This window comes from Humulus lupulus, chromosome 4 (assembly GCF_963169125.1).
Source record: "Humulus lupulus chromosome 4, drHumLupu1.1, whole genome shotgun sequence".
NCBI classification, from domain to species: Eukaryota; Viridiplantae; Streptophyta; class Magnoliopsida; order Rosales; family Cannabaceae; genus Humulus; species Humulus lupulus.
The window spans coordinates 222,874,366-222,902,215 of record NC_084796.1 but is presented as its reverse complement, the minus strand read 5'-3'; the positions used below and the strand labels follow the sequence as shown (position 1 = coordinate 222,902,215).

The window sequence follows — 27,850 nt, the reverse complement described above, 5'->3', positions numbered from 1 at the left end:
TTCCCAGCCTCTGTATAATCATCACCAGGTCTCATTATCTTCCTTGGATACAATCTTGCTGATTGAATCTGCAGTCAATAACTTGACCCATCAAACATGATGAGCATACCAAGAGCTTTCCCCATGGGAACAATCTTACCACACTACATTCACAAACCACTGCAGTGCTAAAAACATGCCCATGGCATTCATAAATCAATCATAATCCCTGCTCTTCCAACATACACCTCATGCTTTCAACTCCAGCATGGAAATAACACATTCATATATATATATGGAAAAGTTCTCAATGGGTATTACCCACACATGGATACCTAGATAAATGTGCAAATATGCTGACATAGCATGTAGGTGACTTGATACATCAAGTTACCAACAAGTAAAGATTCTTTTTTTTTTTTTTGCATGGATTATTTTTTTTTGGCATTAATTTCGAAATTGCATTTTTTTTGGTCATTAGGAATGGTGATTCCAACCAATAAGAGGTAAGCTCTCTTTTGAAGTTTTGAAGTGATTTAAAATTTTAAAAATTAGGGTTTCATAATAAATGCACACTCATTTCTTAAACTCTCTATTCTTCTTGTTCTTCATTCAAAGTAACAAAATAAACATAAAAAAATCATAATTGCACCATGATTTTGTGAGCATGTGAAGGAGAGAAAGAAGAAAAAAAAACGTGTGGGGAAAAAAATAGAGGGGGAGAGAGAAAATGCATGGGAGTAGAGGGGAAGGGGATGAAGAATAAAAGAAGTAGATGTAAGGATTTAGAAGGAAGGGTTGGAAAGAAGAGACAAAATTTTTATGATAACTCATTGTCTCCTAATCAAATCAGGTCCAAATTGCTTTTAGATCGCGCTCGCCGGTATAGATCTCCTATGAAAAGTTTGGAGTCGTCCTCTTCAATGTTCGAAAGTAGAACTCGACGTTGTCTTCATAGTGAGTCTTATTTTTCTTTTTATAAGGTAATATTTTCATATCTATATATGTGTCTATGATTGAGATCTCATTTTATGTTTATGTTAGAACACTTGGATTATATTTTTTTATTTAAAAATTAGGAATACGAAAACCATGTATGTGTAGATGAGGTAGACCGTGATGTTCCTATCCCACCATGGAGTTTTGTCATACCTAATGAAGATGGTGATGCAATGACCATTAATATACCATCAGATGTAAACAAAGGGAACCTTCAAATTCCAGACCATGTAAAATGTGTATGTATTATTTATTATTATTATTTTAATTATTTTTGAAATTTTATATTAGTTTATTTTTTACAGGTTGGGGCGGCAAAAATAAATGCTTTGCTCACAATGGTTGTTGGTTTGTAAAATATTTTGGTTACAAAGATCCTTGAATCTAGAGATAGGTTAAATGGTTCAAATAATATTATCCATCAACTTCGTCTTCATCTGGTTGGTATATCTTAATTAATTTCATAATTTTACAGTATGAAACATTATCTAGTTGGTATATGTTTATCTAATTTTATTTATTTATTGTTTTGTACAACAACTATGTGAAGCATCTCAAATATCTGAAGACCAAAATCAAGATATCATTGTTAGTAGTAATGTAATCAATAATTAGGGAGATGTGGAGTAGTAATTTGGTTGACTTTTGTATTTTTATATTGTTGATCGAAATAAGTTTGTTTAATTTCCAATGTAGCATTTTAAATATTATTTGGTGAAAGTATATGTAATTTCCAATGAACTAATTGAAATATATATTTTTAATTTCTTTAACGTATTAAATTTTAATTTCGAAATTATTATTTCGAATTTGAGATTTTATTATTTAAATCTTATATTGGAAATCACAACTAATTAATGATTTTTATGTACCCTAAAATAATGGATGACTATTGGTTTTTCTAACAATAATAGAACATCAAAACAAAAATAAGAAATAAAACTTTCCATATTACAGTATAAAATACAAATTTAAAAAGAAAAAAAAACTTTGATTTATGTAAAACTACTTTGATTATAGGTAAAATGAATCAATATAACTCTTCATTTTTTTCCATAAACTACAAAACAATACAACTTTTCAAATTTTCTATTATTAATAAATGAGTATTTATTGATAAGATTACATCATAACCAATAACTATTGATATTCTTTACCTTGAAAATAGGGAATTAATTGAAACTTTTTTTAAAGCATTAATTTTGGTATGTGTTAATTAAAAAAAAATTCGGCTAGCATTAAAAAACTATTTTGATTTTTTAAAAGAAGCATCTCTTTGTATTCTCTTGGGAAAATCAAATTCTGTTGTTGTGAAATTAGATATTTATTCATTAATTCTATATTGTCCAATAAGGAAATATATTCATTTAATATAATTGGTTAGGTAATTTATAAAATCCATTAATTTAGAGATTGGTTAATGATAAATTGTTAATTATTAATTAAAATTTTAAGTTAAAAACTGAAAAATCAATATACAATTTCAGCATTAATTTTTTTTAAAAAAAATTGGACAATTTCACTCAAACAAAATTATTAACATTATTAATAAATAAATAATAATAAGATTTTATCCGAAGACACAAAAGAAAAAAAAGTTTCTATTCATAACAAATCCTAATAAGAAAATGTCCATAAATATTTTTTTAAAACATAATAGAATAAGAATATTATAGTAAGACCTAAGTAAACACATAGAAACAATAAATTTAAAACAAAACAAAAAAAAACACTTTTAGAAATTGCCATTCTTCTTTGTCATCTTCTTCTCCTTCTCCTTCAAATATTTCTCCCACACCTCGTTCTTTTTCCTCTCTGGATCAAAATAGTTGGTCACTGATTCATGCAGAGTTTGCATCGCAAAGGTGCATCTAGTCATCTCTCGAACAAATTCATCTATGTTGTTCTTCAATTCAAGTAGACGACTGACATTTTCATTAAATTTTTGGAACATAATATCGAAATATATTCCATTTGGATTGTACTCTAGTTGAGCATCAAGTGGATTCACATCTTTCTCACCACCGCTAAAATTCTTAGTCTTGATATTCTAAACTTCTCAGTCTTGACATTCTTCAATTGAGACTTTGCATCATTGTCAAACTTCTCAACCTTGATCTTCTTCAATGGAGAATTTACTTCATCATCTTTGGAATGAAAGGGTGAAGAGTTATCTTCATTATTTGAATAGGTTGAATCTGATATGTTGATGATAGACATGGTAGTTGAATGTTTGTAAAACTTGATTTTTTTTTAAAAAAAAAATAGCACAATCGGTTTAGGTTATATGGTAATATATTTATAGTGTGTGTTATGAAGAAACAATGCAACCTTTCACATTCTTAATAAAATATTTTGGATTCCTTTAAAATAAATAATAAAATATTATTGAAAGAATAAATAATTAATATGTGGTAACTTCCCAATGTAAACACTAATCATGCATTCACATTAATTAAATATTATTTATATTTTATAAAAGACACCCATTAATTTCGACCACCTATTTTTTAATAAGCAATTTCACAAATTAAATGCATTTAACAAAAAACGAAACAAAAAATTCAAAAACCGAAAAAAATAATAACAATATTAAAGTATGCCATTTAATACAAGAACCACACTTTCTTAATTTAATTAATAAATAGTTAATATGTTGTTACTTCCCAAATGTAATTAGTAATCATATAGCAACATTTAATTTAATATTGTCTTTTTAAATCATTTATCAATTAATTTCGGCTACTACCAATTTTTATAATTTAATATTAAATTTTTAATAAAAATCACCCATTAATTTCAGCCACTATAATTTTAATTACAAATTTGACCAATTAAATGCATTAAAAAAATAAATAGAACATAACAATAATAATTTAAGACATTTAATACAAATACCACAATTTTTTGATTTAATGAATTTTGTACGCCCTAAATATCCACAGGTTATTAGCGAATTGGAAAATGGCATAATTCTATCCGCCACGTAGAAGCCACCTACCCGGAGCTGCTGTTATGAGTCTCCACCTCGTTAGCCCGAGCTAGTCAAAGGGTTAGTAAGAATACTCGAAGGCATCGGGTCAGCAGTGTGGACACCACGAGCTGGAACTACATCAAGCTCGAGGTGCGGCATAGAATTGACACCCCCGGCCATTTATGAAGTCAACCACGCAATGTAAACGTGTGCATATCAGACATCACGTGTCCACTCCATTCTTGAATTCTCGGACACGCATCATAAACGTGCGTGTTTAGGCGCCCCACGACTGGTTTGGGCCATGCGGCCCATTATCCCCCTTACCTATTGATTAGACAACACTTCATTGTCAGGTTTTAGGAATTAATCATAAGTGTCACAGATGTGATATGATGGGTAAGAAGATCACGGGATGACCCCCTTTACCAACACCCAGGTGTCCTCTCCCTATAAATATGGAGACCCTGGGCATTGCAAGGGGTTGGCGTCTAGTTTGTAAAGAAACACCCTGTAAGGGATACTAGAGATATATCAATAATATTGGCTGGTGGACTAGAGGGATTTTAACCTTCGAACCACCTAAAAGGAAAGGAGTTATAACCTTCCCCCAATACTATTTTCGCCAGTTTGGAATATAAATATTTACATATTACGGTTCATTATCAAGCACTAATCCATCCCGTTTATTAGTATAATTATCTGTTGCCGAAGAACCGCGTCAACAAATTTAAAAAAATGAAATTAAATGCAAATTTGATAAGGTGAAACTGTATAATTTTATTATTGGTAGATATTTACAAATTTAATTAATTCTTATCCCTAAACTAAAAAAAATTCGAGAATTTCATAAATCAACCAAATTATAGTATTGATTTGATTTTATTAATAATGAGAATTATTTTAATAATAAAAAACGAAATTAAAATAAAAAAAAAACCTTAATTGAAATTTTTAAAATTAAAATTTGTTTGTTGTTTCAAAATAAAAAAATATATATTTGTATATTAGGGACATTATATTTGCACTCCAATAATATATAAAGACAACCCATTAATTAAACAAAAAATTAATTTTATATTAATTTCTAAGACTTTTTCTCAAAATCATTTATTGACATTCTTTAATTTCTTTTTTTTTTGTTAATTTCAAAAAGTTAATTTTATATTATTTTCATCATTATTTTAAAAAAATAATGTCTTTTTTTTTTTAAGAAAAAGCCTCTTATTTTAACAAGTTTTTTTTTATATATATTTTTAATTGTATTTATTTAAATATTTTAAAAAATTATTATTTATATGTATTATTTAAAATATGAAAAAGAAAAAAAGTAGAAAAATGTAAGCATTAGTTGAAAAAAATATAATGCACTGTATATTATTACATATAGTATAGGTTATCTCGGTAACTAGTTAACATTGTAACAACTCATCATGTAGTAATTAGGTCTGCTTAGTACAATGTTATCTAGTAATAATTTTTCGGGATTAGATCCCCTTCTAAATTTACTACTGTATCTTAGTACAATGTTATCTAGTAGTATTTTTTCGGGATCGGATCCCCTTCTAAATTCACTACTCTATCTTACTCAGCATGACAACTATATGAGACCCTACCGGTAGTATTGGTTTACTAGTGTACGTTGGAACGGTTCATTATGTCATAATTAGGTTTGCTTAGTGCAATGTTATCTAGTAATAATTTTTTGGGATCGGATCCCCTTCTAAATTCACTACTATATCTTAGTGCAATGTTATCTAGTAGTATTTTTTCGGGATCAGATCTCTTTTTTAATTCACTACTCTATCTTACTCAGCATGACAACTATATGAGACCCTAGCGGTAGTATTGGTTCACTAGGGTACGTTGGAACAGTTCATTATGTCATAATTAGGTCTGTTTAGTGCAATGTTATCTAGTAATATTTTTTCGGGATCGGATCCCCTTCTAAATTCACTACTATGCCTGATATAATGTTATTGGATAATTAAGATCTTGAGTAATATAAGATCGAGGTTGGATCACATTCTAAAGTCACAATTCTATATTACTCTATAGGATAACTATTTGAGAGTCTAGATAAGATAAAACTTTCTAATTTTATGATTGTAAGATATTTAAAAATTTAATTAATTTTTCTTAAAAACCAAAATAAATTTTGAAAATTTAATAAAACAATCAAAATATAATATTAATTTAAACTTATTAATAGAAAAATAAATTTAAAATTTTTCTGTTACCTTTCTTAAATCTAAAAAAAAAACATGTTAATGGAAATTAAAATTAGTAGCTTATCCATCTCACCAAGTGACCACTATTTATATTCCCTGTGTTTTTATCATGTAACATATTTCAACCACTATTATTAATTGTACCTATAATATATATTTTTTTTAAAACACAACAACTCCATTGATGTCTTTTATTCTCTCTATTTTATTTGAACACACAAGTTGATTCTATATATTTTATAGATCTCCTCCTCTTATATTCTCTACATATCTCATCTTTTGCTAATAGTTATAACGGAAAAGTCACCATTCTAAAAAAAAATTCCAATAATATTTTAAAATTTATAATTTTTTATCAAAGATAATTATTATGGATGTAAATTGTTGAACTTCCCATATTAATTTATGATATTCTCTATTTTTTTATTAATTTTTAATTGTTATTATCTAAATCCTATTAATTTTTATCATGTTTAAATATAATATAATACTTTCAAATTTTCAATCACCCCACTAATGATATTAAATGCACATCTTCATATTCAAATACTCTAACCAACTATTTATAACCTAGCATTAAATAAAAAATATATTAATATTGTACAATTGTGGTTCTCTAAACCCTAATTTTGAAATTTGTAATGAAAATTTTGAAAATTATAACAATTATATTATTACACATTAATTAGGGTTTACACTAATTACTATTTTGAACAATTAATTATTGAATATATGTTAAATATTAAATGCGCATCTTCATTTTCAAAGACTCTAGCCAACTATCTATATCCTAGCATTAAATAAAAAAACATTAATATTGCACAATTGTGGTTCTCTAAGCCCTAATTTCAAAATTTGTAATGAAAATTTTGAAAATTATAACAATTATATTATTATACATTAATTAGGGTTTACACTAATTACTATTTTGAATAATTAATTATTGAATATATGTTAAATATTAAATGCACATCTTCATATTCAAAGACTCTAACCAACTATTTATATCCTAGCATTAAATAAAAAAAATTAATATTGCACAATTATGGTTATCTAAACCCTAATTTCGAAAATTATAATGAAAATTTCGAAATATTATTGGATTTATACATATTTTCAAAATTATATCAAATGCTATTATAATTTCAAAATTTGTAAGTATCAACTTTTCAGCCACCCCACTAATTATATTAATTAATGTTATTATAATTTCGAAATTTATAAGGATGAACTTTTCAACCACCCCACTAATTATATTAAATGTTATTATAATTTCTAAAAATTTAAGTGTAGTTCTATTGGTTAAACATTTTTGTATTTCTTAATTACAAAGCAAAGGTTCATAGAACCTACACATATTTTTAAATTACCTATTATTATGCCAAAAATTATATATAATTATTAAAATTACAACTTTTCAACTTCCCATCACAATGGTTTCAAAAATGATTTAGTATTTTTAAAAAAAAATTATAACAATTATAATATTATACATTAATTAGGGTTTACACTAATTACTATTTTGAACAATTAATTATTTAATATATGTTAAATATTAAATGCACATCTTCATATTCAAAGACTCTAACCAACTATCTATATCCTAGCATTAAATAAAAAAAATTAATATTGCACAACTGTGGTTATCTAAACCCTAATTTCGAAAATTATAATGAAAATTTCGAAATATTATTGGATTTATACATATTTTCAAAATTGCAAAATTATTTTAAATGCTATTTTAATTTTGAAATTTGTAAGTATCAACTTTTCAACCACCCCACTAATTATATTAATTAATGCTATTATAATTTTGAATTTTATAAGCATCAACTTTTCAATCGCCCCACTAATTATATTAATTGATGCAATTTTAATAATATAATCAGTTTAAATATAAAAAATATTAAATAGTGTTACACACCATTTGAAAAAAAAATCAGAAGGAATAGGCTGGAGTAATGACTAGTTACGAAAATGGTTTGGAAGCTGAACAAGAAGATACAAAATCCTTATCTTCTGAACATGAAGTAGACCCTGCTGGGGGAACACGTTTGGAAGAGACAAATAATGAAGATGTACCAGAAGACAATGTTGAATATGGCATTAACAAAGAATGGACGGAACCTGATATTGTGCAATGGAGGAGCTTGCTTCAATTTTTGGATATTGACAAAGAACCAGAACATATACAGTTTTCGAACTTCGAAGGGAAGGAGTTTGTAAGTATTGAACAAGCATAATCTTTTTATTCTTTTGTATGCGAAAATGATGGGGTTTAGTGTTAGAAAAAAACTGAAGAGGGAGGACAAAAAGGTATTTTACACATTAGAAGTTGGGTGTGTTCAAATGAAGGTTTTAGAGAACAAAAATATTGTAATCTTGATAATAGGTGTAAAGAAGCTCGTGCTCTAACAAGAACAGGTTATAATGTAGAGTTTAGAATAAATTTAAATAGGGAAACTAATAGCTGGATTACTAAGTGTTTTAATTACCACCACAACCATAAGTTTGCCTTCTTTCGTGAAAAACCATTTCTTAGATCTCATAGAATATTTAGGGACGAGATGAGGGAACAAGTTATGTCAATGAAAAGAGCCAGAATTAAGACATCCCAAATTTGGAATTACATGGTAGAAGTTCATGAAGGTTGGGAAAATGTGGGATGTATAAAATATGACTTGTACAAGGGAATCTGTAAAAGATATTCAACTTGGGATGATTGTGACACGTCCACAGCAATGGGTTTTCTCGAAGCAAAAAAAGGGCCGGACAACATGTTTTTCTACAAGTATGATGTAGATAAAGTAAATAGATTGACAAATTTATTCTGGTCTGACGGGACTTCCCAGGTTGATTACCAATTATTTGGTGATTGTTTGGCTTTCGATTCTACTTACAAAACCAATAGGTATTTTTAATTTTATTTTACCTTATATTGATTTCTTAGTTAAATTTCAAATATCATATTAATTTTTTGTTCAATAGGTACGGAAAAGCCATTAGTAATACTACTTGGGTCTAATAATCATGACAAAATGTGTGTGTTTGGAGCTACACTTCTTGATAATGAGACTTCGACCACATATGATTGGGTATTGGAAACATTTTAAGAGTGCATGGGTGGTAAGATGCCGTCAGCAGTTTTGACGGATGGTTGTAAAGCAATGAACAAAGCACTGGATAATATTATGCCTGGTGTTCCACATCGTATTTGCTCGTGGCGTATACTAAAAAATGCAATGCACCATGTACACAATATAGCATTCCATTAAGAATTGAAAAAAATTATTTTCAAGTAATACATTAAATGGTGTTTTATCTTATTCTCTCAATTATAATATGAAAACATTTATATTTTTATTGTTTTACAAAAATATAGGTATTACAAGGAGGAAGAATGGGAGGATAATTGGAAAGTGACTGTGAATAAATATAGATTGACAAGAAATGCATGGGTGGAAGCACAATATGGCATAAGAAAGCAGTGGGCAGATACTTTTCTTCGTGGTATTTATTTTGGTGGAGCTACTGCTACCGGTAGATGCGAATCTATGAATTCATTCTTGAAAAGAGATTTGCAAAATAAAATACCATTGTGGATGTTTATACGACACTTTGATCATGATTTATCTATGTTACGTTACAACGAGATGAAAGAACACTACAAAAATAATTTGACTGAACTAGTTTTGAACCAGACAACTATGTCGTGTGTGGCAGATGAAATTTCTTCAATTTTCACAAGGGAAATTTTTACAAGGATAATAAAGGAGATACGACGTGGCGATAATTATATTGTCTTGAAGGATGATAAGATACCAAGTTACACTCTTTGTTTGGTAAAAAAATATATTGGTTCTGGATTAAAGCGCAAAGTGTCAATCTCCAACGATGGGGATGATGTGCGATGTGATTGCTATTCTCTTGAGACAAAAGGAATTCCATGTAGACATATTTTTATTTCATTGAAGAATTTGGAGAGAAGAAGTTTGCCAATTTGTTTGGTCAATAGACGTTGGCTAAAAGATGCTAAACAAGTTCAACTGTTAACTCAAGGTAATGAAAGAAAGTGTTGTCATCTTGAAGTTATTGAAAATTCTAGGTACGGTGGTGTAACCACACAAACTACTATCATGTCGTACCTTGCTACAAGATCGCGAGAAGCATTTCAAAAGGCTATGAAAGTTATATCAGAGTTGAATGCAGAATTGGAAAAAATGCCACTAGATGAACAGTTAAAACATCCTCAAAATGATGAAGTAATATTTCCTAATAATATTTTGGACTCTCAGATTAAAAAAAACAAAAGGCAGACCAACTACAGCAAGTTTGTCGAAATCATTCTCTGGAGGTGCAAAGAAGAGAAAGCCAAAAAAATCACTATTACATTGCAAGTATTGTGGTGAGGTTGGACATGATTCAAGGAATTGTCCTATGCAGCCAAAGTCAACTACAAAGAAAAATGGTCATTCGAAGAAGAAGAAGAAAAAAAATCAATCCATGAGTAGTGATGTCTTTTGTATAATTGTTTACAAACACTTTTTATATTGTAATTTTAATTTCGACTACAAACAATTAGGGCTAATTTTTGTTTTTTTTAAAAAAAAACTATATTTTAAATATGGTATTGAGATTCGAGAAAGTTAATTCATTTGCATAAGGTTTAAAGTCATTATATCTTATTTATATATTTTATCATTAGTTTCGGCTACAAAAATATAGTGCTAATTATTGTTTTTTTTTCCAAATATTATAAATATTGTATTGAGAATTGGAAAAGTTAATTCATTTGCATAATTAGGGTTTAAAGTCATTATATTTTTTTATAATTAATTTCGGCTAAAAAATAGGGCTAATTTAAAAAAAAAAGCAATTTAAATATAGTTTTGAGAATTGTGAAAATTCAATTAATTTGCATAATTAGGATCTACACTAATAATTAGTTTGAACAATTAAATATTGAATATATGTGTAAATATTAAATGCACCTCTTCATATTTGTTACACCCAAATTTCGAGACCTAAGATTGTGACCTCGAAAGTTGGACTCGTCAAGTGTGAACGCGAGATATCTAAAACGCATGTTCGTGGCCCAGATGTCAAACCCTCGAATCAAGATGGCAACCTCGAAGAAATTTAACCTCGAAGTTCTTTCTAAGCTTGAAAGAGCATAGCATCGGGGCATATCCGTTGTCGGGTGTCTTCGGATCAAGTAGCTCGAGCTTAAAAAGAGTACAAGCTCGAAATGTAACAGCCTCGGTGGTATCTACCCGCTTCGAGCTGGTCTTGGAGTAAGACGGCTAGTTCGTAATTTATCTATAGACCTGGACCGACATGATACTGATTGGCGACCTCGAAAGATTTAATGGGTCATCTGATGTAACGCGTTCCATGCGTTTAAGGATATTTATTGTTGTACATCCCAACATTAAAGGGATATTAACAAATTCGTTATTCGCCCCCTGGTCTTCAGGGGATGTTTCCTTGTATATAGGAGTTACAATATTTAATGTCATTACTTTAATTAATAAGCAGGAGTATCTTCCCGAAATATGTGGGAATGAACCCTGAAAACTCTCTATAAATAGAGAGTTCATGAACATATGTAGAGGACAGATCTTTTGATGTACTGAGAGAAATTCTGGAGAATTCATCCCTGAAGGATTTCCAGAAAACTCCAAGTCTTAATAAAATAGACTCGTGGACTAGGCAGAGTTAACTGTTGAACCACGTAAAATTCTTGTTGTTCTACCATCTTATTTATCTGCGCCATAGTTCCTATTGTTTAATTGCTATACATTTTAAGTTGACGAAAAATGGCGTCAACAGTTTGGTGCTTTCATTGAGAGCCTTAAGCAGTACAATCCCTGATTAGCTATGGCCACAAATGATCAGAATATTCCCAAAGAAAACTATCCACGACGCCCTGGGAAGCAGCCAATGATGAATCCAGAACTAGAAGAAAGAAGTGAGTCCTCCGATTCTTGAGGACCTCCGGCACCTCCGACTCCCAGGGACGATGAGGACATGTATTATAATCCCAAGCGGTATGTCCCCATTGTGGAACTAAAAAATTCACAGTTAAGAAAACAGTTGGCTGAGGCCAAAAAGCGGAATGAGGAGCTGGCTAGGTTAGCTGCGGTGGCGCAGGCTACTCAGCCTCAACCTCTGCCTGAGAACCAAGCCCCACCTCCGCGGGACATTCATGTTCCTCCCTGTAGGCCTCGTGGGCGACCTCGTAAAAACGCTGCCACAAGAAGAACGGAGCAACCTCTGCCACCGGCAGAGCAACCTGCTCCCTCGAGGCCCCGAAGAAACACCCAGGCTAGAGCTCCGGTTAACTTAACTATTGAGTTACCAGCTGAAGCTGGGAATAACCGAGCCCCTGTAGAGGCTCGGACTCAGAATCCTAGTAACAGGCAGAATGTTACTGAGCCAGCACAGGCGAACTCGGGACCATCTAGACCCCGAAATGGGTGGCAGCCACCATCACCCATACTGTTCCCTCCATGACCAATAAGATATCCCTCGCCACCTCTGAGGAACACACAACCGACTCAGGGTGATAGGGAAAGGTGGGCTGGACAGAAGCAGGGTAATGGAGAAGCGGCTAGAGAACAGAGAGGCGCCCAGCCTACGAGAAGCCAAATGTCTCGGTCTCGCAGTGCAGAGACGAGGCAGCTAGAAAGGAATCCATCTCGAAACAATCGTGCGACGAGCCATGCCAGCGACGACTCAGAGAACACCAGATCAATCAGTATGTATGGACAAGGGCGTATAAATACTGGGAGCCAAAGGAACCACCCTGACTTGCGGGAACACCTGAATCAGAATCGGGGTAGTGGTAATCCCTCAAACCCAGATCTGAGACATCGCCTAAATGGGCGCAAGGATCCCCTGCGAAGGCACGAGCCTGGAATTGTGATCAATGATAACCAATTTCAGGCGAGACCCTCTGTGGACCCAGTTCAGGATAGAATTGACCAACTGGAAAGAGCATTTAGGCTCTTACAGAATGAGCAAGGTCGGAATCGAGACGGGGATTCTGATGAGGAGCTCGAACCATTCGCTCCCCACATTTTCAACACTCCATTTCCTCAAGGGTTTCAGATTCCTCATGTCCCACCTTTTGAAGGGAAATCTGACCTGTATAGTCATTTGAGCACATTTAACACTATAATGAGAGCAAGTAATGTGGGTTACGAGCTCAGATGCATGTTATATCCAGCATCGCTTACAGGACTAGCAAAAAACTGGTTCGAAAAATATAAGAGACATTCAATCACTTCTTGGGATCAGTTGTCGAAAGATTTCAAGAAGCAGTTTAGAGCCATGATTGGGGTAAGACCTGAGGCATCGACCCTGACCAACGTTCGGCAACAACCAAATGAAACGTTGAAGAGCCACCTTACAAGATTCAATCTGGAAGTCGCTCGAGCTCGGGATGTAGACGACAATGGTCATTTAATGGCCGTCCAAGCTGGGGTAATGCTGGGAAGTCCCCTCTGGGAATATCTGTAGAGGAAGCCTGTGAGGTCCATAACCTAGTTTAATCAACGAGCTCAGAGGTTTGTCAATATAGAAGAGGCGAGGTTAACGCTGAATATGCCCTCTCAGCCCATAACTACAACGATAAACATAAACTCTGCCTCGACCTCAGCGGACCCGTCAGCCTAGAAACCCCCTGCCGAAAACCCTTCCAAAACAAAGAAGAATGAAGGAAGTAACCCTGAGGCAGAAGGGGGAAAGAAGAAGAAAGGGGAGATGTATTTCTCCGTGTACAAGATGTACACCGAGCTCAATGAGTCTCGGGAGAATATTTACCTGGCTAATGAAAATCAGGTCCCTTTCAGGCGTCCAAATCCCATGAGAAATCAAAAGTCCAAGAGAGACTCCAGTAAATACTGTCGATTTCACAGAGATGCTGGGCACACTACTGATGAATGCAGGCAACTGAAGGATGAGATTGAAGGACTGATCTCGAGAGGATACTTCAGGCAGTATGTTAGGAACCAGAACAATAATCAGGCTTCTACCAGCCAGAGGACAGCTGTGCTGCCGCCTGCTCAAAACAATAATTCCCGGGCTAGGGAAGAAGAGAAACCCCCTCCGATTGATGGAGAAGATGTGGTAACCATCTCAAGAGGGCCTCACCTCACTGGATCGGGCAAGAATGCCCAGAAGTGATACGTGAACGAGCTGAAAACTGGGAATGGGTCCCCTTATGAACCCGAACCCGAACCCAGAGCTCCAAAGTACCAAAAGGTTGAATCTCAGCCTATAACCTTTACTGAGGATGATGCGTCCCATGTTCAGTTTCCTCACAACGACCCACTGTTCATCACTCTCCAGCTCGCGAACAAGAGGGTTCACCGAGTTCTCATTGATAATGGGAGCTCAGTGAACATTCTCTATAAGGCCACCTTAGAAAAGATAGGACTCACGCTTCGTGACCTAAAAGATTGTGCAACGACGTTGTATGGTTTTTTAGGAGAAGGGATTGCCTGTATGGGATCCATTGAACTCCCTGTGACCTTGGGAGACTACCCAGTCTAAACACCCAAAATGATGGAGTTTGTAGTAGTGGACCTACCATCGGCCTACACTGTGCTACTCGGGAGACCCGCCCTAGTAGGGCTGGGGGCAGTCTTGTCTGTAAGGCATTTGGCCATCAAGTTCCCGACTTCTAGTGGCATCGGGACGCTGAAGGGAGACCAGTTAGCCGGAAGGGAATGCTATAACATTTCTATAAGAGGAAAGAAGCAGGCGAGCGCACAAGCGCTCGTCATTATTCAAACTAAGGATGGGACAGTCTTGGAGATAGATGAAGAGATCAATCCAAGAGTGGACGCAAGAGCTGATCTCGAACCATTGGAAGAGCTCGAAGAAATCAGGCTCGAAGAATCAGACCCCCCGAAAACGGTAAAGGTCGGGAAAAACCTCCACGAAGAAACCAAATAGCAATTAATTTTCTTTTTGAAGAAGAACCAGGAAGTCTTCACATGGTCACATTATGAAATGATAGGGATAAGTCCAAATGTAGTGAGCCACGCGTTAAATATTGACAAAAGCTTCTTGCCGAAGCAGCAAAAGCGAAGACTATTGGATGACGATAGGAAGAAGGCACTTAAAGAGGAAGTCGTCAGGTTAAAAGCAAACTGATTCTTCAGGGATGCATTTTACCCCGATTGGGTAGTCAACCCGGTACTGGTCCCGAAGCCTAACGGGACGTGGCGAACCTGCATTGACTACTTGGACCTCAATAAGGCCTGTCCTAAGGACTGCTTCCCTTTACCGCGGATCGATCAGCTCGTGGATGCCACGGCAGGGCATTGACTCATGTCGTTCATGGGTGCCAATTCTGGATATAACCAGATTGCCATGCATGCCCCTGACCAAGAGCATACAAGCTTCATAACTGACAAAGGGCTGTATTGTTATAACGTCATGCCATTCGGGCTCAAGAATGCTGGAGCCACTTATCAGCGGCTCGTGAACATGATGTTCTTCGAAAAAATAGGGAATAACATGGAAGTTTATATTGACGATCTGTTAGTTAAATCTCAACTTAACAATAACCATGTGGATGACCTCGAAGAATGCTTTGCCGTGTTACAGAGATATAACATGAAACTTAACCCTCAGAAGTGGTCTTTCGGAGTATCTTCAGGAAAATTCCTGGGTTTCATTATAAATGCTCGAGGAATAGAAGCTAATCCAGACAAAATCCAGGTTATGATCGATATGCCTTCACCTTGGAAACGTAAGGATGTCCAAAGTTTGACTGGCAGGATGGCAGCATTAAGTAGGTTTATCTCAAAATCTACAGACCGTTGTCTTCCATTTTTCAACCTTTTGAGGGGAGGCAAGAAATTCGAATGGATGGAGGAGTGCGAGTTGGCCTTTCAAGAGCTCAAGAAGCACCTCGCAGAACCCCCCATCTTGTCAAAACCCATTACGGGAGAAGTTCTGTACCTGTACCTTGCTACGACCGAGCACGCTATAAGCGCGGTACTTGTGCGGGAAGAAGAATAAGTGCAAAGGCCTGTGTATTACGTTAGTAGAAGATTACTGGGGGTGGAATCAAGATATCCCTTGATGGAGAAGTTAGCTCTCATCCTAATACACTCATCTCGAAAGCTCCGACCCTATTTTAAGGCGCACCCCATCCATGTACTTACTGATCAACCAATAAGACAAGTCTTGTCCAAGCCAGAAGCTTCAGGTTGACTACTCAAATGGGCTGTTGAACTCGAACAATTTGAGATCACTTATCATCCAAGGACGACCACTAGGGGCCAAGCCTTGGCAGACTTCATAGTGGAGTGTACGGGCGTGGCCAACGATGAAATTATATCCTGGCCCGCGAGCTATGGGAACTTTATGTTGATGGGCCCTCTAATGAAAATGGATCGGGAGCAGGAGTAATTTTGATCACCCCTGCAGGAAGCCAATTTCACTATGCCTTAAGATTTGACTTCGAAGCTTCAAATAACGAGGCCGAGTACGAGGCTCTACTGGCAAGACATCGCATAGCCGAGGAGCTCAAAGCCAAATCAATACATTGCTACAGCGACTCCCAGTTGGTGGTTAACCAAATTTTGGGAGAGTACCAGGCTCACGGTACGAGGATGGCGGCATATTTAGAAAAGGCAAAATCGGCATTGAAGCATTTCGAGTTCTATGCGATAAAATAGGTCCCCCGAGAATAGAACTCGAACGCGGACGCCTTAGCCAGGCTTGCTACCTCTACCGAGAATGACGAACTGAATGTCTTGCCAATCGAACATCTCACGGCGCCCAGTATCGACGAGCCAAAATAGGAGGATGTGTGTATGATCAATTCCGAGCCAACCTGGATGACTCCGATAATTGAATACCTTGAGACCGACGTTCTCCTGGAAGAACGGGCTAAGGCTCAAAAGTTGATGTACCAAATCCCTAGGTATACCATTGTAGATGGAAAGCTGTATAGAAGAGGATATTCCATGTCCCTACTCCGATGCGTGACCCCATCCGAAGCTAAGAAAATCATGGAAGAAATTCATGAAGGGTTCTGTGGAGACCATACTGGGGGGCATAGCCTTTCCAAGAAAATCATACGGCAGGGATACTTCTGTCCTACCATCAGATCAGACTCGTTCAAATACGTCAAGAGGTGTGATAAGTGCCAACAGTTCGTCACAATTCCTCGAGCTCCACCATCCGAGCTAACTATGATGACCTACCCGTGGCCATTTGCGGTTTGGGGAATCGACCTCATAGGCTCCCTTCCGACTGGCAAAGGCGAAGTAAAATACACAGTGGTCGCCGTAGATTACTTTAGAAAGTGGACTGAAGCAGAACCTTTGGCAACAATAACCTTGAAGAAAGTCCTTGACTTCGTGGTGAAGAACATCATATGCCGATATGGGATGTCAAGGAAGATTGTATCTGATAATGGTACCCAGTTCGACAGCGATCTGTTTACCAACTTTTGCGATAAAAATGGGATAATAAAGAGCTTCTCATCAGTGGCCCATCCCCAGGCGAATGGCCAGGTTGAAGCTATAAACAAGACCCTAAAGAGTTCGCTAAAGAAAAAGTTGGAAGAAGCTAAAGGAAGATGGCCCGAAGAATTGCCCCAAGTCCTATGGGCATATAGGACCACAGCTCGTACATCAACCGGACATACTCCATTCTCTCTAGCGTACGGTTGCAAGGCTATGTTGCCAATCGAGGTCGAAATTCCCATAATTCGAGCCCTCGCTTATGATCAAACCTCGAACCACTCTCAGCTCGAAGAAAATCTGGACCTGATCGAAGAAAGAAGGAAAGAAGCTCAATTAAAAAATGCTACATACCAACAGCGAGCTACCCAGTACTTCAACAAAAGATTTCGAGATAGAAAATTCGGCATATTAGATTTGGTGCTGAGGCGTGTATTCTTGGCAACGCAGGATCCAACAGCTGGCGTGCTTGGGCCAAATTGGGAGGGACCTTATCAGATAGAATCAGTCATCCGACCCGGTGTGTACAAGTTAGCAAGATTGGATGGAAGTTTGGTACCACGAGCATGGAATGGCGAGCACCTACGACCTTACTATCAATAGTATAGGAAGGATGTCGCCTATAACCATGCTTGTTTATCTATTCTGTTTTTATATTTTGGATTTATCAAATAAAGTTTGTTTTCGTTTTAATATGTTGTATTTTTTGCAATCTCTCTTAATTTAATAACCTATGGTCGCATTCATAGGATATTAAGGGGGCATTAGTGGTACATATACCATCATCTTGAAAAAATAAAAAGCATATACGAAAAACATACAAGTGTTTGGATATAACCAAATGCGCGAGCTAAGATAGTTTGGATATAACCAAACTATCAAAAACATACAAGTGTTTGGATATAACCAAATGCGCGAGCTAAGAAAGTTTGGATATAACCAAACTATCAAAAACATACAAGCGTTTGGATATAACGAAATGCGCGAGCTAAGATAGTTTGGATATAACCAAACTATCAAAAACATACATATGTTTGGACGTGACCAAATGCGCGAGATAAGAAAGTGTGAACATAATCAAATTATCAAGAGATAAGAATATAAGTGTATGGATTACAAACCTAACACGGCCTTAATAGGTTTGGAACAGAACAGCTAAAACTAATCGACAGTAAGTTGGAGCATAACCCACTTCGTGTTAAGTCGAGATCGAGGCTGAAGTATCTTGCAAAACAATAGTTTCGACCTCATAACCTCGGGGAGCTAACCAAGGATGAGAAAAAGTAACTAAAAAAGTAAGATATAACTAAACCATTTTCATTACAAGCCATATAAGCACTTTCGGGTGCATGGTAAAAGTAATATCCGACCTTGACAAATAACAAGATCAGAAGCAGATAATTCGTGCAAACTGTGCATGAATGCACTGAACCTCGAGCTTAAATCCAAACTATGTTTGTATGAATAAATAGGCATATATGAGCATATATGACACTTTAATATAAATTGTGCAAAATATTTCAGCCCATGAAATGTAAAGCATATATATTAAAATAAAAACAAAAAATGGTATCTCAAATATCATAAAAAGGCAGCTCTTGTACCAGCTGTAGAATTGTCTTGGCCCTATGGGCATAAATAATAAATCAAACATAAAAGGCTATTACAAAAGATTCAGAGGGACGCAGCCCCGAGGAAAGTATTAAGAAGGAGGAGCATTCTCCTTGGCCTTCTCAGCATCTTCCTTGGCCTTCTCAGCGTCAGCATCCTCCCCGGCTCCCTTCGCCTCATCCCGAGCAGTCTCCTCATCATCAAGTCGAGCCTGCCATTGGGCCACGAGCTTCGCTTCAAGAGGACCAAAGAAGCTGGTGTCGAGGTTGACATTGTTGGCCCAGATTCTGTACATGGCCATGTCGACTGCCCGATCCTTCTTCTCCTTAAACTCTTCGAGGAGATGAGTCTTTTCACCCTCCATGATCTCGAAAGTGACGACCTTCTCTTCTTCAAGCTTGGCATTGGTCTCCTTGACCCGAGCATTTTCCTTCTCAAGCTCCGCAAGTCGGGCATTCATCTTTTCAAGCTTGGAAGACTTGGCCTTTAGCTCCTCAGCTCCTCCTCCATCTTTGCTTTTGTTGCCTTGAGCTCGTCACTCAGTTTTAGCTGAAGATCCTTCGCCTCCTGAGCAAGAGACATGCTCAAATGGACCTCGTTGTCCAGCTTATAATTGAGCTGGGCAGAGACAGCAAGAGTCTGGCATACAAAGAAATCAAATTAGCATATGGACCAAGTGTAAATACGGCTAATACCGAAAGAAGAAAGGTTACCGCAACATGGAGCTCGATGCTCTTCTCGTAAAGAGTGTTGCAGTCCTGGGCATTGGGCGTCAAAGCTGCCAAAACTCTGACCCACCTGAGACAGAACGTCCGAGAATAGCATAGCTCAGTGGGGTCCAGCTGCGTTGTTGATCACATACTCATCAACATGAGTAGAAATCGAAAGCAGCGGTGTCTTTGAGGACGAGAGATTCTTCGGAGGTAAGCCAACGGTTGGATTGACCTGGGGGGCAGGAGGAGCATGAGGTATGGTCGACAAGGAAGTCTCAGCCTGAGCAGGTGGACTCAGAGTTGTGTTTGGAGCAGCCAGATTCGAGGGAGGTGGCATTTTCTCAGTCCTCTTAAGGACATTGGCAGGCTGGTATGTTTTTTGCGACCCCCTAGGGCGCTTACTCCTCTTGGCTCTGCCACTCTCTAGGATGTTATCAAGGTCGAAGTCCATCTCGCCTGCACATTTACACCACATTATGAGTTATCCCAAAAACAAAATAATTTAACATGATACAGACAAACAAGAGATAAAAAGAGAAGTGGAGAGAAACCTAACTGGAACTCTCCCCCGAGCTTGTGCTCGGCGACCACAAAATTCCCCCATCTTCAGAAGAGGCGGGGGGAGTACCTTCCCTATAGGTGGATGTCAACCTCGAAAGGTCCCTATAGTCGTTAGTCCCGTATTGGACGGCTATTCCATTCCATACCTCATTCAGGCTATACATGGTGTCGTATTTCCCGAGCCAGCTATCGAACCTATGTACCCTCTCATCTACCCAAGACCATACATAGAAATGGTTCCTATCATCCTTACACAATACTAATCTATCTGGCTTATGTTTTAGTAGTGAGGGAGACCACAAATTCGAGCTAAGGATGACTGTACCTTGTTCATCTGAGCCCGAGCTCAAGGCCTCGTCGTTGGCCTCATTCCCCGATTATGGAATCCTTTGACGTTGAGCCGGAGATGGAGGCCTCGCATCTCTCCTTGGGGGGAGGTTGCTGATCGGATGAGGCACGAGCTCCCACCGGTCGTACTTCTTGTTGGACCAGTCAGATGTAGACTGATCCTCCCCTAAGAGCCCACATGCTCGGAGCTTGCCTTCATGTAGGAGATAGGAGATGGATCTCCTGCCGTAGGGAAGTTGGAGCAGAGTTTATCTGTGCTCCCTCATCTCCGTGGTGGTGGTAGGGCGATGGTAATTGGCTGGAAGATAAAACACATCTCAACTAAGCACGAGCCTAAAACAAAGTTCGAGCACAAAAATAAAGGCAAGTTAAGATACTTACAAATCCTTCTGAAAGAGTTTATTTGTGCTCCCTCATCTCCGTGGTGGTGGTAGGGTGATGGTAATTGGCTGGAAGATAAAACACATCTCAACTAAGCACGAGCCTAAAACAAAGTTTGAGCACAAAAATAGAGGCAAGTTGAGATACTTACAAATCCGTCTGAAAGAGTAGAATTGAGACGGGGCTAGGCCATCTGTCCAGAAGAAGGCCTTCTTGAAATCAGGAGGGTGGTTGGGAAGATCTTCAAACATCTTCTTCTCCTTGGGATAGCTCAAGAGATAGTAGAAGCCATCTCCTCCCCGAGCTTGAGAGGGATTGCTTTTCAAGCAAAAGAGATATAAGATCTCCTTTGGCAAAGGTCCTTTCCACCTCAGCTCGTGGTATAGTGACCTCAGGGCAGACAGAACCCTGTAAGAATTGGTGTTGAGCTGGAAGGGAGCCAACTCAACAAATTCTGTGAAGTCCTTGAAAAAATATTTCAAGGGAAGTATCGCCCCTGCCTTCATATGCTCCTGGCACCAAGCTGCGTATCTCAGCTTGCTGTCAGGATTTCCATCTCCTGGAGCGCGGCAACTCCGCTCGTGGGAGGTCAGAGCTCGACACCTCAGCGAGCCCGATAGTCCTATGCCGTGAAAGGCCAGAATATCAACTATCTGACATAGCGATGTAACCAAGCTCCAGTAATGCTCGGCCTCGAAGAATTCTCTCCTCGGTTGCGAGGTAGAGGGTTCCCCCATTAGCGAAAATTGAAGATCACTTGGCTTAAAGGCGATTGTCACTTTGAGCTTAGGGTCGAGAGGAATCGGTCTAAGCTCGGTGTCCGGATCCAGATAAAGGGCGACCCTTAGTCTTTTCCTCTTCCCTTCTTCGACCTCGTCTATCTGACGTCAGAAGTGGTCTTGAGTGTCCTCTTACTCACGCCTCAGTTCGTGCTCCCGAATTAAGCGTTGGTTCCGAGTAAAAGGAGATTCCAGGATTGAAGCTACTGGTGAGTAAGGAATCGCGAGATTTGACCCCCACCACTTTCCTGAATTCTGCAGCATCTAACAAGAAAGCAAAAGGGTGAGGGCCAAGCGAACAAGAAATAAAGAGACAAATAGTACCTAAGCTCAAATGATCGAGGCTACAAGGCAAGCTCGATCCAAAGGATGAGGCCAATCTCAGAGCATGTATTCCACCGAAAGGAGGGAAGGTGGATAAGTTATGGGAAATCCTGAAATATTAGGGAAAAAAGGTGATATTTTTTAGAATCGTGCATTCCTTAAAAAACCCTGATTTTGTACCTGATATCTTGGTGTGCAAGATATGGTCTCTAAAATTTGAAAACCCAAAAAATGGACCATATTTGGACCCTTTTTCACAAAAAATGGGTTTGAATCTAATGTCTATCAGTTGAAGCACCCTAATCCCAGTGCATTAAACTAATAAATGGGTCGAAAATAAATCCTAGTGCCCACGGTGTAACAAAAGCATAAGCATACATGAAGAAAAAAAAATGTATATATAACGGCAAGTAGCCATGAACCGAAAACTTACACAATGTGATCGGTGGAAACAGAGAAATGGACGATTGTACGAGCGGTTGCAAGTGCGATATCACTGAGTCAAAAAGTCCAACATTGCTTTGTCTTCTCTGCTTGGAGAACATGCAAGAACTGGGCAAAAAAGCTTCTGGTTTTTTCTCTCTGAGAATTTGAACTTGAAATAAAAATGAAGAAGATGACCGGAGGCTTATTTATTGGCCCATGGAGTTGTTAAAAGTTGAACTAATATGGGCCATTGGCCAGATTCCGTATCAGATCTGACGGCCAGGGACAAGTGAAATTATAGTACACAAAATGAGGGCAGGCGGATAGACATGGGTAGAGTTTCAAGGCACTCAAGTACCTTGAGTGAGCAATACCCAAATGACGCGTGTCCATACTCGAGTGGGTGACAGAATGGTTCCTGAAGAAAGTAGTTCAAAAATTTCATTCTCATAGGATTCGAACTAATACTTTTGAGGGGGAAAAATGTTACACCCAGATTTCGAGACTTGAGATTGTGACCTCGAAAGCTGGACTCGTCAAGTGTGAGCTCGAGATATCTAAAATGTATGTTTGTGGCCCAGATGTCAAACCCTCGAATCAAGATGGCAACCTTGAAGACATTTAACCTCGAAGTTCTTTCTGAGCTCGAAAGAGCATAACATTGGGGTATATCCGTTGTCAGGTGTCTTCGGATCAAGTAGCCCGAGCTTAAAAAGAGTACAAGCTCGGAATGTAATAGCCTCGGTGGTATCTACCAACTCCGAGCTGGTCTTGGAGTAAGGCGGCTAGTTCGTAGCTTATCTATAGACCTGGACCGACATGATGCTGATTGCTTACCTTGAAAGATTTAATGGGTCATCTGATGTAACACGTTCCATGCGTTTAAGGATATTTATTGTTGTAACATCCCAACATTAAAGGGATATTAACAAATCTGTTATTCGCCCCTGGTCTTCAGGGGACTTTTCCTTGTATATAGGAGTTACAGTATTTAATGTCATTACTTTAATTAATAAGCAGGAGTATATTCTCGAAATATGTGGGAATGAACCCTGAAAACTCTCTATAAATAGAGAGTTCATGAACATATGTAGAGGACAGATCTTTTGATGTACAGAGAGAAATTCTGGAGAATTCATCCCTGAAGGATTTCCAGAAAACTCCAAGTCTTGATAAAATAGACTCGTGGACTAGGCAGAGTTAACAGCTGAACCACGTAAAATTCTTGTTGTTCTACCATCTTATTTATCTGCACCATAGTTCCTATTGTATAATTGCTCTACATTTTAAGATGACGAAAAACGGCGTCAACAATATTCAAAGACAATAACTAACTATCTAAACCCTAATTTCGGCTATGCCAATTGTGGTTTACAATTAATATTGAAAATTTTGAAGATGAAAAATACAAAATAAAACAATATGAATACTGTTATTAAAACCAAATAATAACAGCTTGTGTCTCGGTCTGTTCTCTTCAATGGTGAAGAAGAAGAAACCGGTACGTAAGCCTGAAATTCATATAGCAGAACGAGATGATCTGTTGATTCACGATGATGAGCAGGTTCCGATTGTTTCTGGTCCTGAGGGTTTGACAACTGATGGCCAGGCGGCTGATGTTCAGAATACTTTGGATGAGTTTGGGTCTGAGGGTTTGAATCTCACATTTGACGATGATCGATTGAATGTTGGCACTCAGGGGTCTGACTCTAAGGGAGATGGTTTCGCAGTGGGTTCGACTGCTGCTTCCTGGGCGGATAAGGCGGAGGAAGGGGATTTTCAGACTTCGGCTCATCACCAATGGTAGCAGTTCACGACAAGTAAGCTCTCCTTTTCTGACCATAAACTTGAATTTACTGAACCATTGTTTCGAGATGGTCAGAAGTATGCTAAGGTGGATGTTGAAGAGGTCAAAGTTCAATCTGGTAATTGGAGTTCGGCAGTGATTTGTATGGTTCTTGGTGCTAATCCTCTAATGGCTGTCATTGAAGGGTTCATCAAAAGAGTTTGGGGTCATTTAGGGATTGCTCAAATTGCAAGAATGACAATGGGGCTAACTATGGTCAAATTTAATGATGAGGCTATGAGAGATCATGTCTTGGAGAATGGTGTGCTTCAATTTGATAGAAAACCTGTTATTATCCGGCCATGGACAACTGATCTCAGTTCTATTTGTTTAATTCGTTCAGTTCCACTGTGGATTCGATTACATGACCTTGGGCTTCAGTATTGGGGAAGTAAGTGTCTTAGTGCTTTGGTGAGCACAATTGACAAACCGCTTATGGTTGACAAGCTTACTAGGGAGCGTTCAAGAATTCAATTTGCTAGGGTTCTTGTGGAAATGGAAATAACATATAATCCTCCAAGAAATATTCAGTTTCTTAATTAGCATGGCCAGATTATGGAACAGGGAGTGGAATATGAATGGCTGCCAATTAAGTGCAAGGTTTGTTCTGGGTTTGGGCATCCTATGGTGGACTGTCGTAAGGAGCTAAAAACTCGGTGGGTAAAAAAGGGTACTGTGGCTAAAACAGAGGCAAAAGAAAAGAGGTCTAAGGATTCAGATGAGTCTCATGATGAGATACCTGAGGATTTGCCTAGTGCTACTGGTGCAGAGGATGTTCCGGTCAAGAATTCTAAGGGATTACAGCTTCCAGCTTCGGCTACAATTGATCAAGTGAAGGAAACAATTGAAGGTGAGCATTGGCAAACACCAAAACGTGTGGCTGCACAATCTAGGCAAGGACCAGTTACTGGCATTAGTTCTTTTCCTCCTGGTCAAGTGCAAAAGCACCTGAATAAGTTTGAGGTGCTTCAAGAGCAGAAGAAGGGTGGAAAAGATGGTAACACTGGCTCTAAGTCTTCTTATGGATAATTGTAATATTTTGAGTTGGAACTTGAGGGGGCTGGATAGTTCTAATAAACATGCTTCAGTCTTAGAGTTATGTAGCAGGAATAAAATTGGAGTTGGTGGTTTTTTAGAAACTAAAATGAGGGGCAACAAAATTGTGGAGTTCATGGAGCATAAGCTTCCTAACTGGGAGTTTTACTCTAGTCCGATCATTGAGGGTAGACTTTTGATAGTTTGGAGTAAATTTTTTGTGAGGATTACTATTCTGGAAGAATCGCATCAGTATATTCATTGTTTGGTCAAAATGGCTGGTCAGAGGCATACTTTTTATGTTACTTTTGTCTATGGTTACAATATGATAGAGGGAAGGAGGAGTTTATGGCAAGGGTTACACAGGATTTCTCTTTCAATTAATGCTTGGATTGTTCTAGGGGACTTCAATGCCCCTTTCTCTGGGTTGGACAAATCTGGTGGGAAACCATTTTCTGGTTTGGAGTTGGCTTAGCTGATACTCAAGTGGAGTCTCTTAAGAGTATTGGCTCCTTTTTTACTTGGACAAACAACCAAGAAGGCCCAGCTAGAATTTATTCAAAAATTGATCATGTTTTCATGAATGAGGATTGGCTTGATCTCTTCCCTCATTCTTTGGCTGTGTTTAGATGGGAAGTAGTTTCAGATCATTGTTCGTGTGTTGTTACTAACTTGCCTATGGAAAAGGTGGGAATCAATCTGTTTAGATTTTATAATTTTTGGAATACCCATCCGGATTTCAAAGATGTGGTTATGAGTAGTTGGAGGGTTCCTGTTAAGGCGACTGGGTTAAGGGCTATTTACTTAAAGACAATGAGGTTGAAGCATAGACTAAAGAAGTTCAATAGAGATAACATTGGTGATATAGGTCTGAACTATCATTCAGCTAAGGAGGCTTATCAGGAAGCTCAATTTCAAGCCCAATCTCATCCTCGAGATTACAGCTTGCAAGAGGCAGTGAAAGTGACTGTTGAAGCGTTTTCGGCTCAGGAGCATATGTACTATAGTTTCCTTGCTCAACGCAGTAAAATTACTTGGATTAGGAAGGGAGATATGAATACATCTTTTTTCCATGCTTGTTTGAAAAAGCGTAGAGCTGATAATCATATTGCTTCCTATATTACTGAGCAAGGCAAATTGATTGATGATTTTCAGGAGGTAGTGTCTCACTTTGTTGATCATTTTAGAAGTTACTTGGGTAGTCCGAGTTCGTCTACTGGCAGGATTAATTTACAGTGTATTGAGATGGGTTCCAAGCTCTCTATAGATCAGCAACTGCTTCTTTTAAAACCCTTTTCTCGTAAGGAAAACAGAGCTGCATTATTTGGTATTCCCATCACTAAGTCCCCAGGACCAGATGGCTTTGGATTTGGTTTTTTCAAGGCCTTATGGCAGGATATTAGAGATGAATTTTGTTCAGTGATTGGCCAGTGCTTTGATACAGGGCATTTTCCTCCTGAGCTTCATGAAACTACTCTATCTTTGGTCCCTAAAGTCTCTAATCCAGCTCAGGCTATAGACTACAGACCTATTGCTTGTTGTTCTACTTTATACAAGTGTATGGCCAAACTGTTATGTTCTCGCATGGCTTTAGTCCTCCCTGTTCTCGTTCAGCCGAACCAGGGAGCCTTTATTAGGGGTCGTTCAATTGCTCATAATATCATGATATTTCAGGACCTTATCAAGCACTATGGGAGGGCCTCTACTTCTCCTAGGTGTGCCATTAAAATAGATCTTAGCAAAGCTTATGATATGGTTGATTGGCAGTTTCTTGAGGACCTTTTAAGGGCCCTTCATTTCCCTATGAAATTAATAGGTTGTATTATGGTCTGTGTGAGAAATACTTCTTACTCTTTTCTTATGAATGGTCGAGTTCAAGGTAGTTTTAAGGGTAAGAAGGGGCTGCGTCAGGGTGATCCCATGTCTACCCTTTTGTTTGTGCTCATTATGGAGTATTTGAATAGGAGCCTTCAACATGCTGCTCAGATTTCTAAATTCAGATATCACCCCATGTGTAAGAGCCTTAAGCTTCTCAATTTGTGCTTTGCTGATGACTTGATTCTTTTTTGTAAAGGAACTCGTTCGGATGTTAACATTTTTAAAGAGGTCCTAGTGAATTTTAATGCTGCTACTGAGCTCTCTATAAATGCT

The 27,850-nt window shown here is 37.6% G+C and overlaps 1 protein-coding gene across 1 annotated transcript; it reads left to right on the top strand.

Moving 5' to 3' along the window:
• Positions 1-8,813: 8,813 nt before the first annotated feature.
• On the top strand, positions 8,814-10,592 carry LOC133832932 (protein FAR-RED IMPAIRED RESPONSE 1-like). The gene is made up of 2 exons (XM_062263206.1): positions 8,814-9,094; positions 9,566-10,592. The coding sequence occupies exons 1-2, from the start codon at positions 8,814-8,816 to the stop codon at positions 10,590-10,592; spliced, it is 1,308 nt and encodes a 435-aa protein (XP_062119190.1).
• Positions 10,593-27,850: the final 17,258 nt, after the last annotated feature.

What these genes read in the sequence shown, in the direction of transcription:
- LOC133832932 (XM_062263206.1), top strand. Translation starts at nt 8,814, where the DNA reads ATGGTAGAAGTTCATGAAGGTTGGGAAAATGTGGGATGTATAAAATAT. An exon ending in TCTACTTACAAAACCAATAG is followed by an intron (nt 9,095 to 9,565) that starts GTATTTTTAATT and finishes ACAAAAATATAG; the next exon opens with GTATTACAAGGAGGAAGAAT.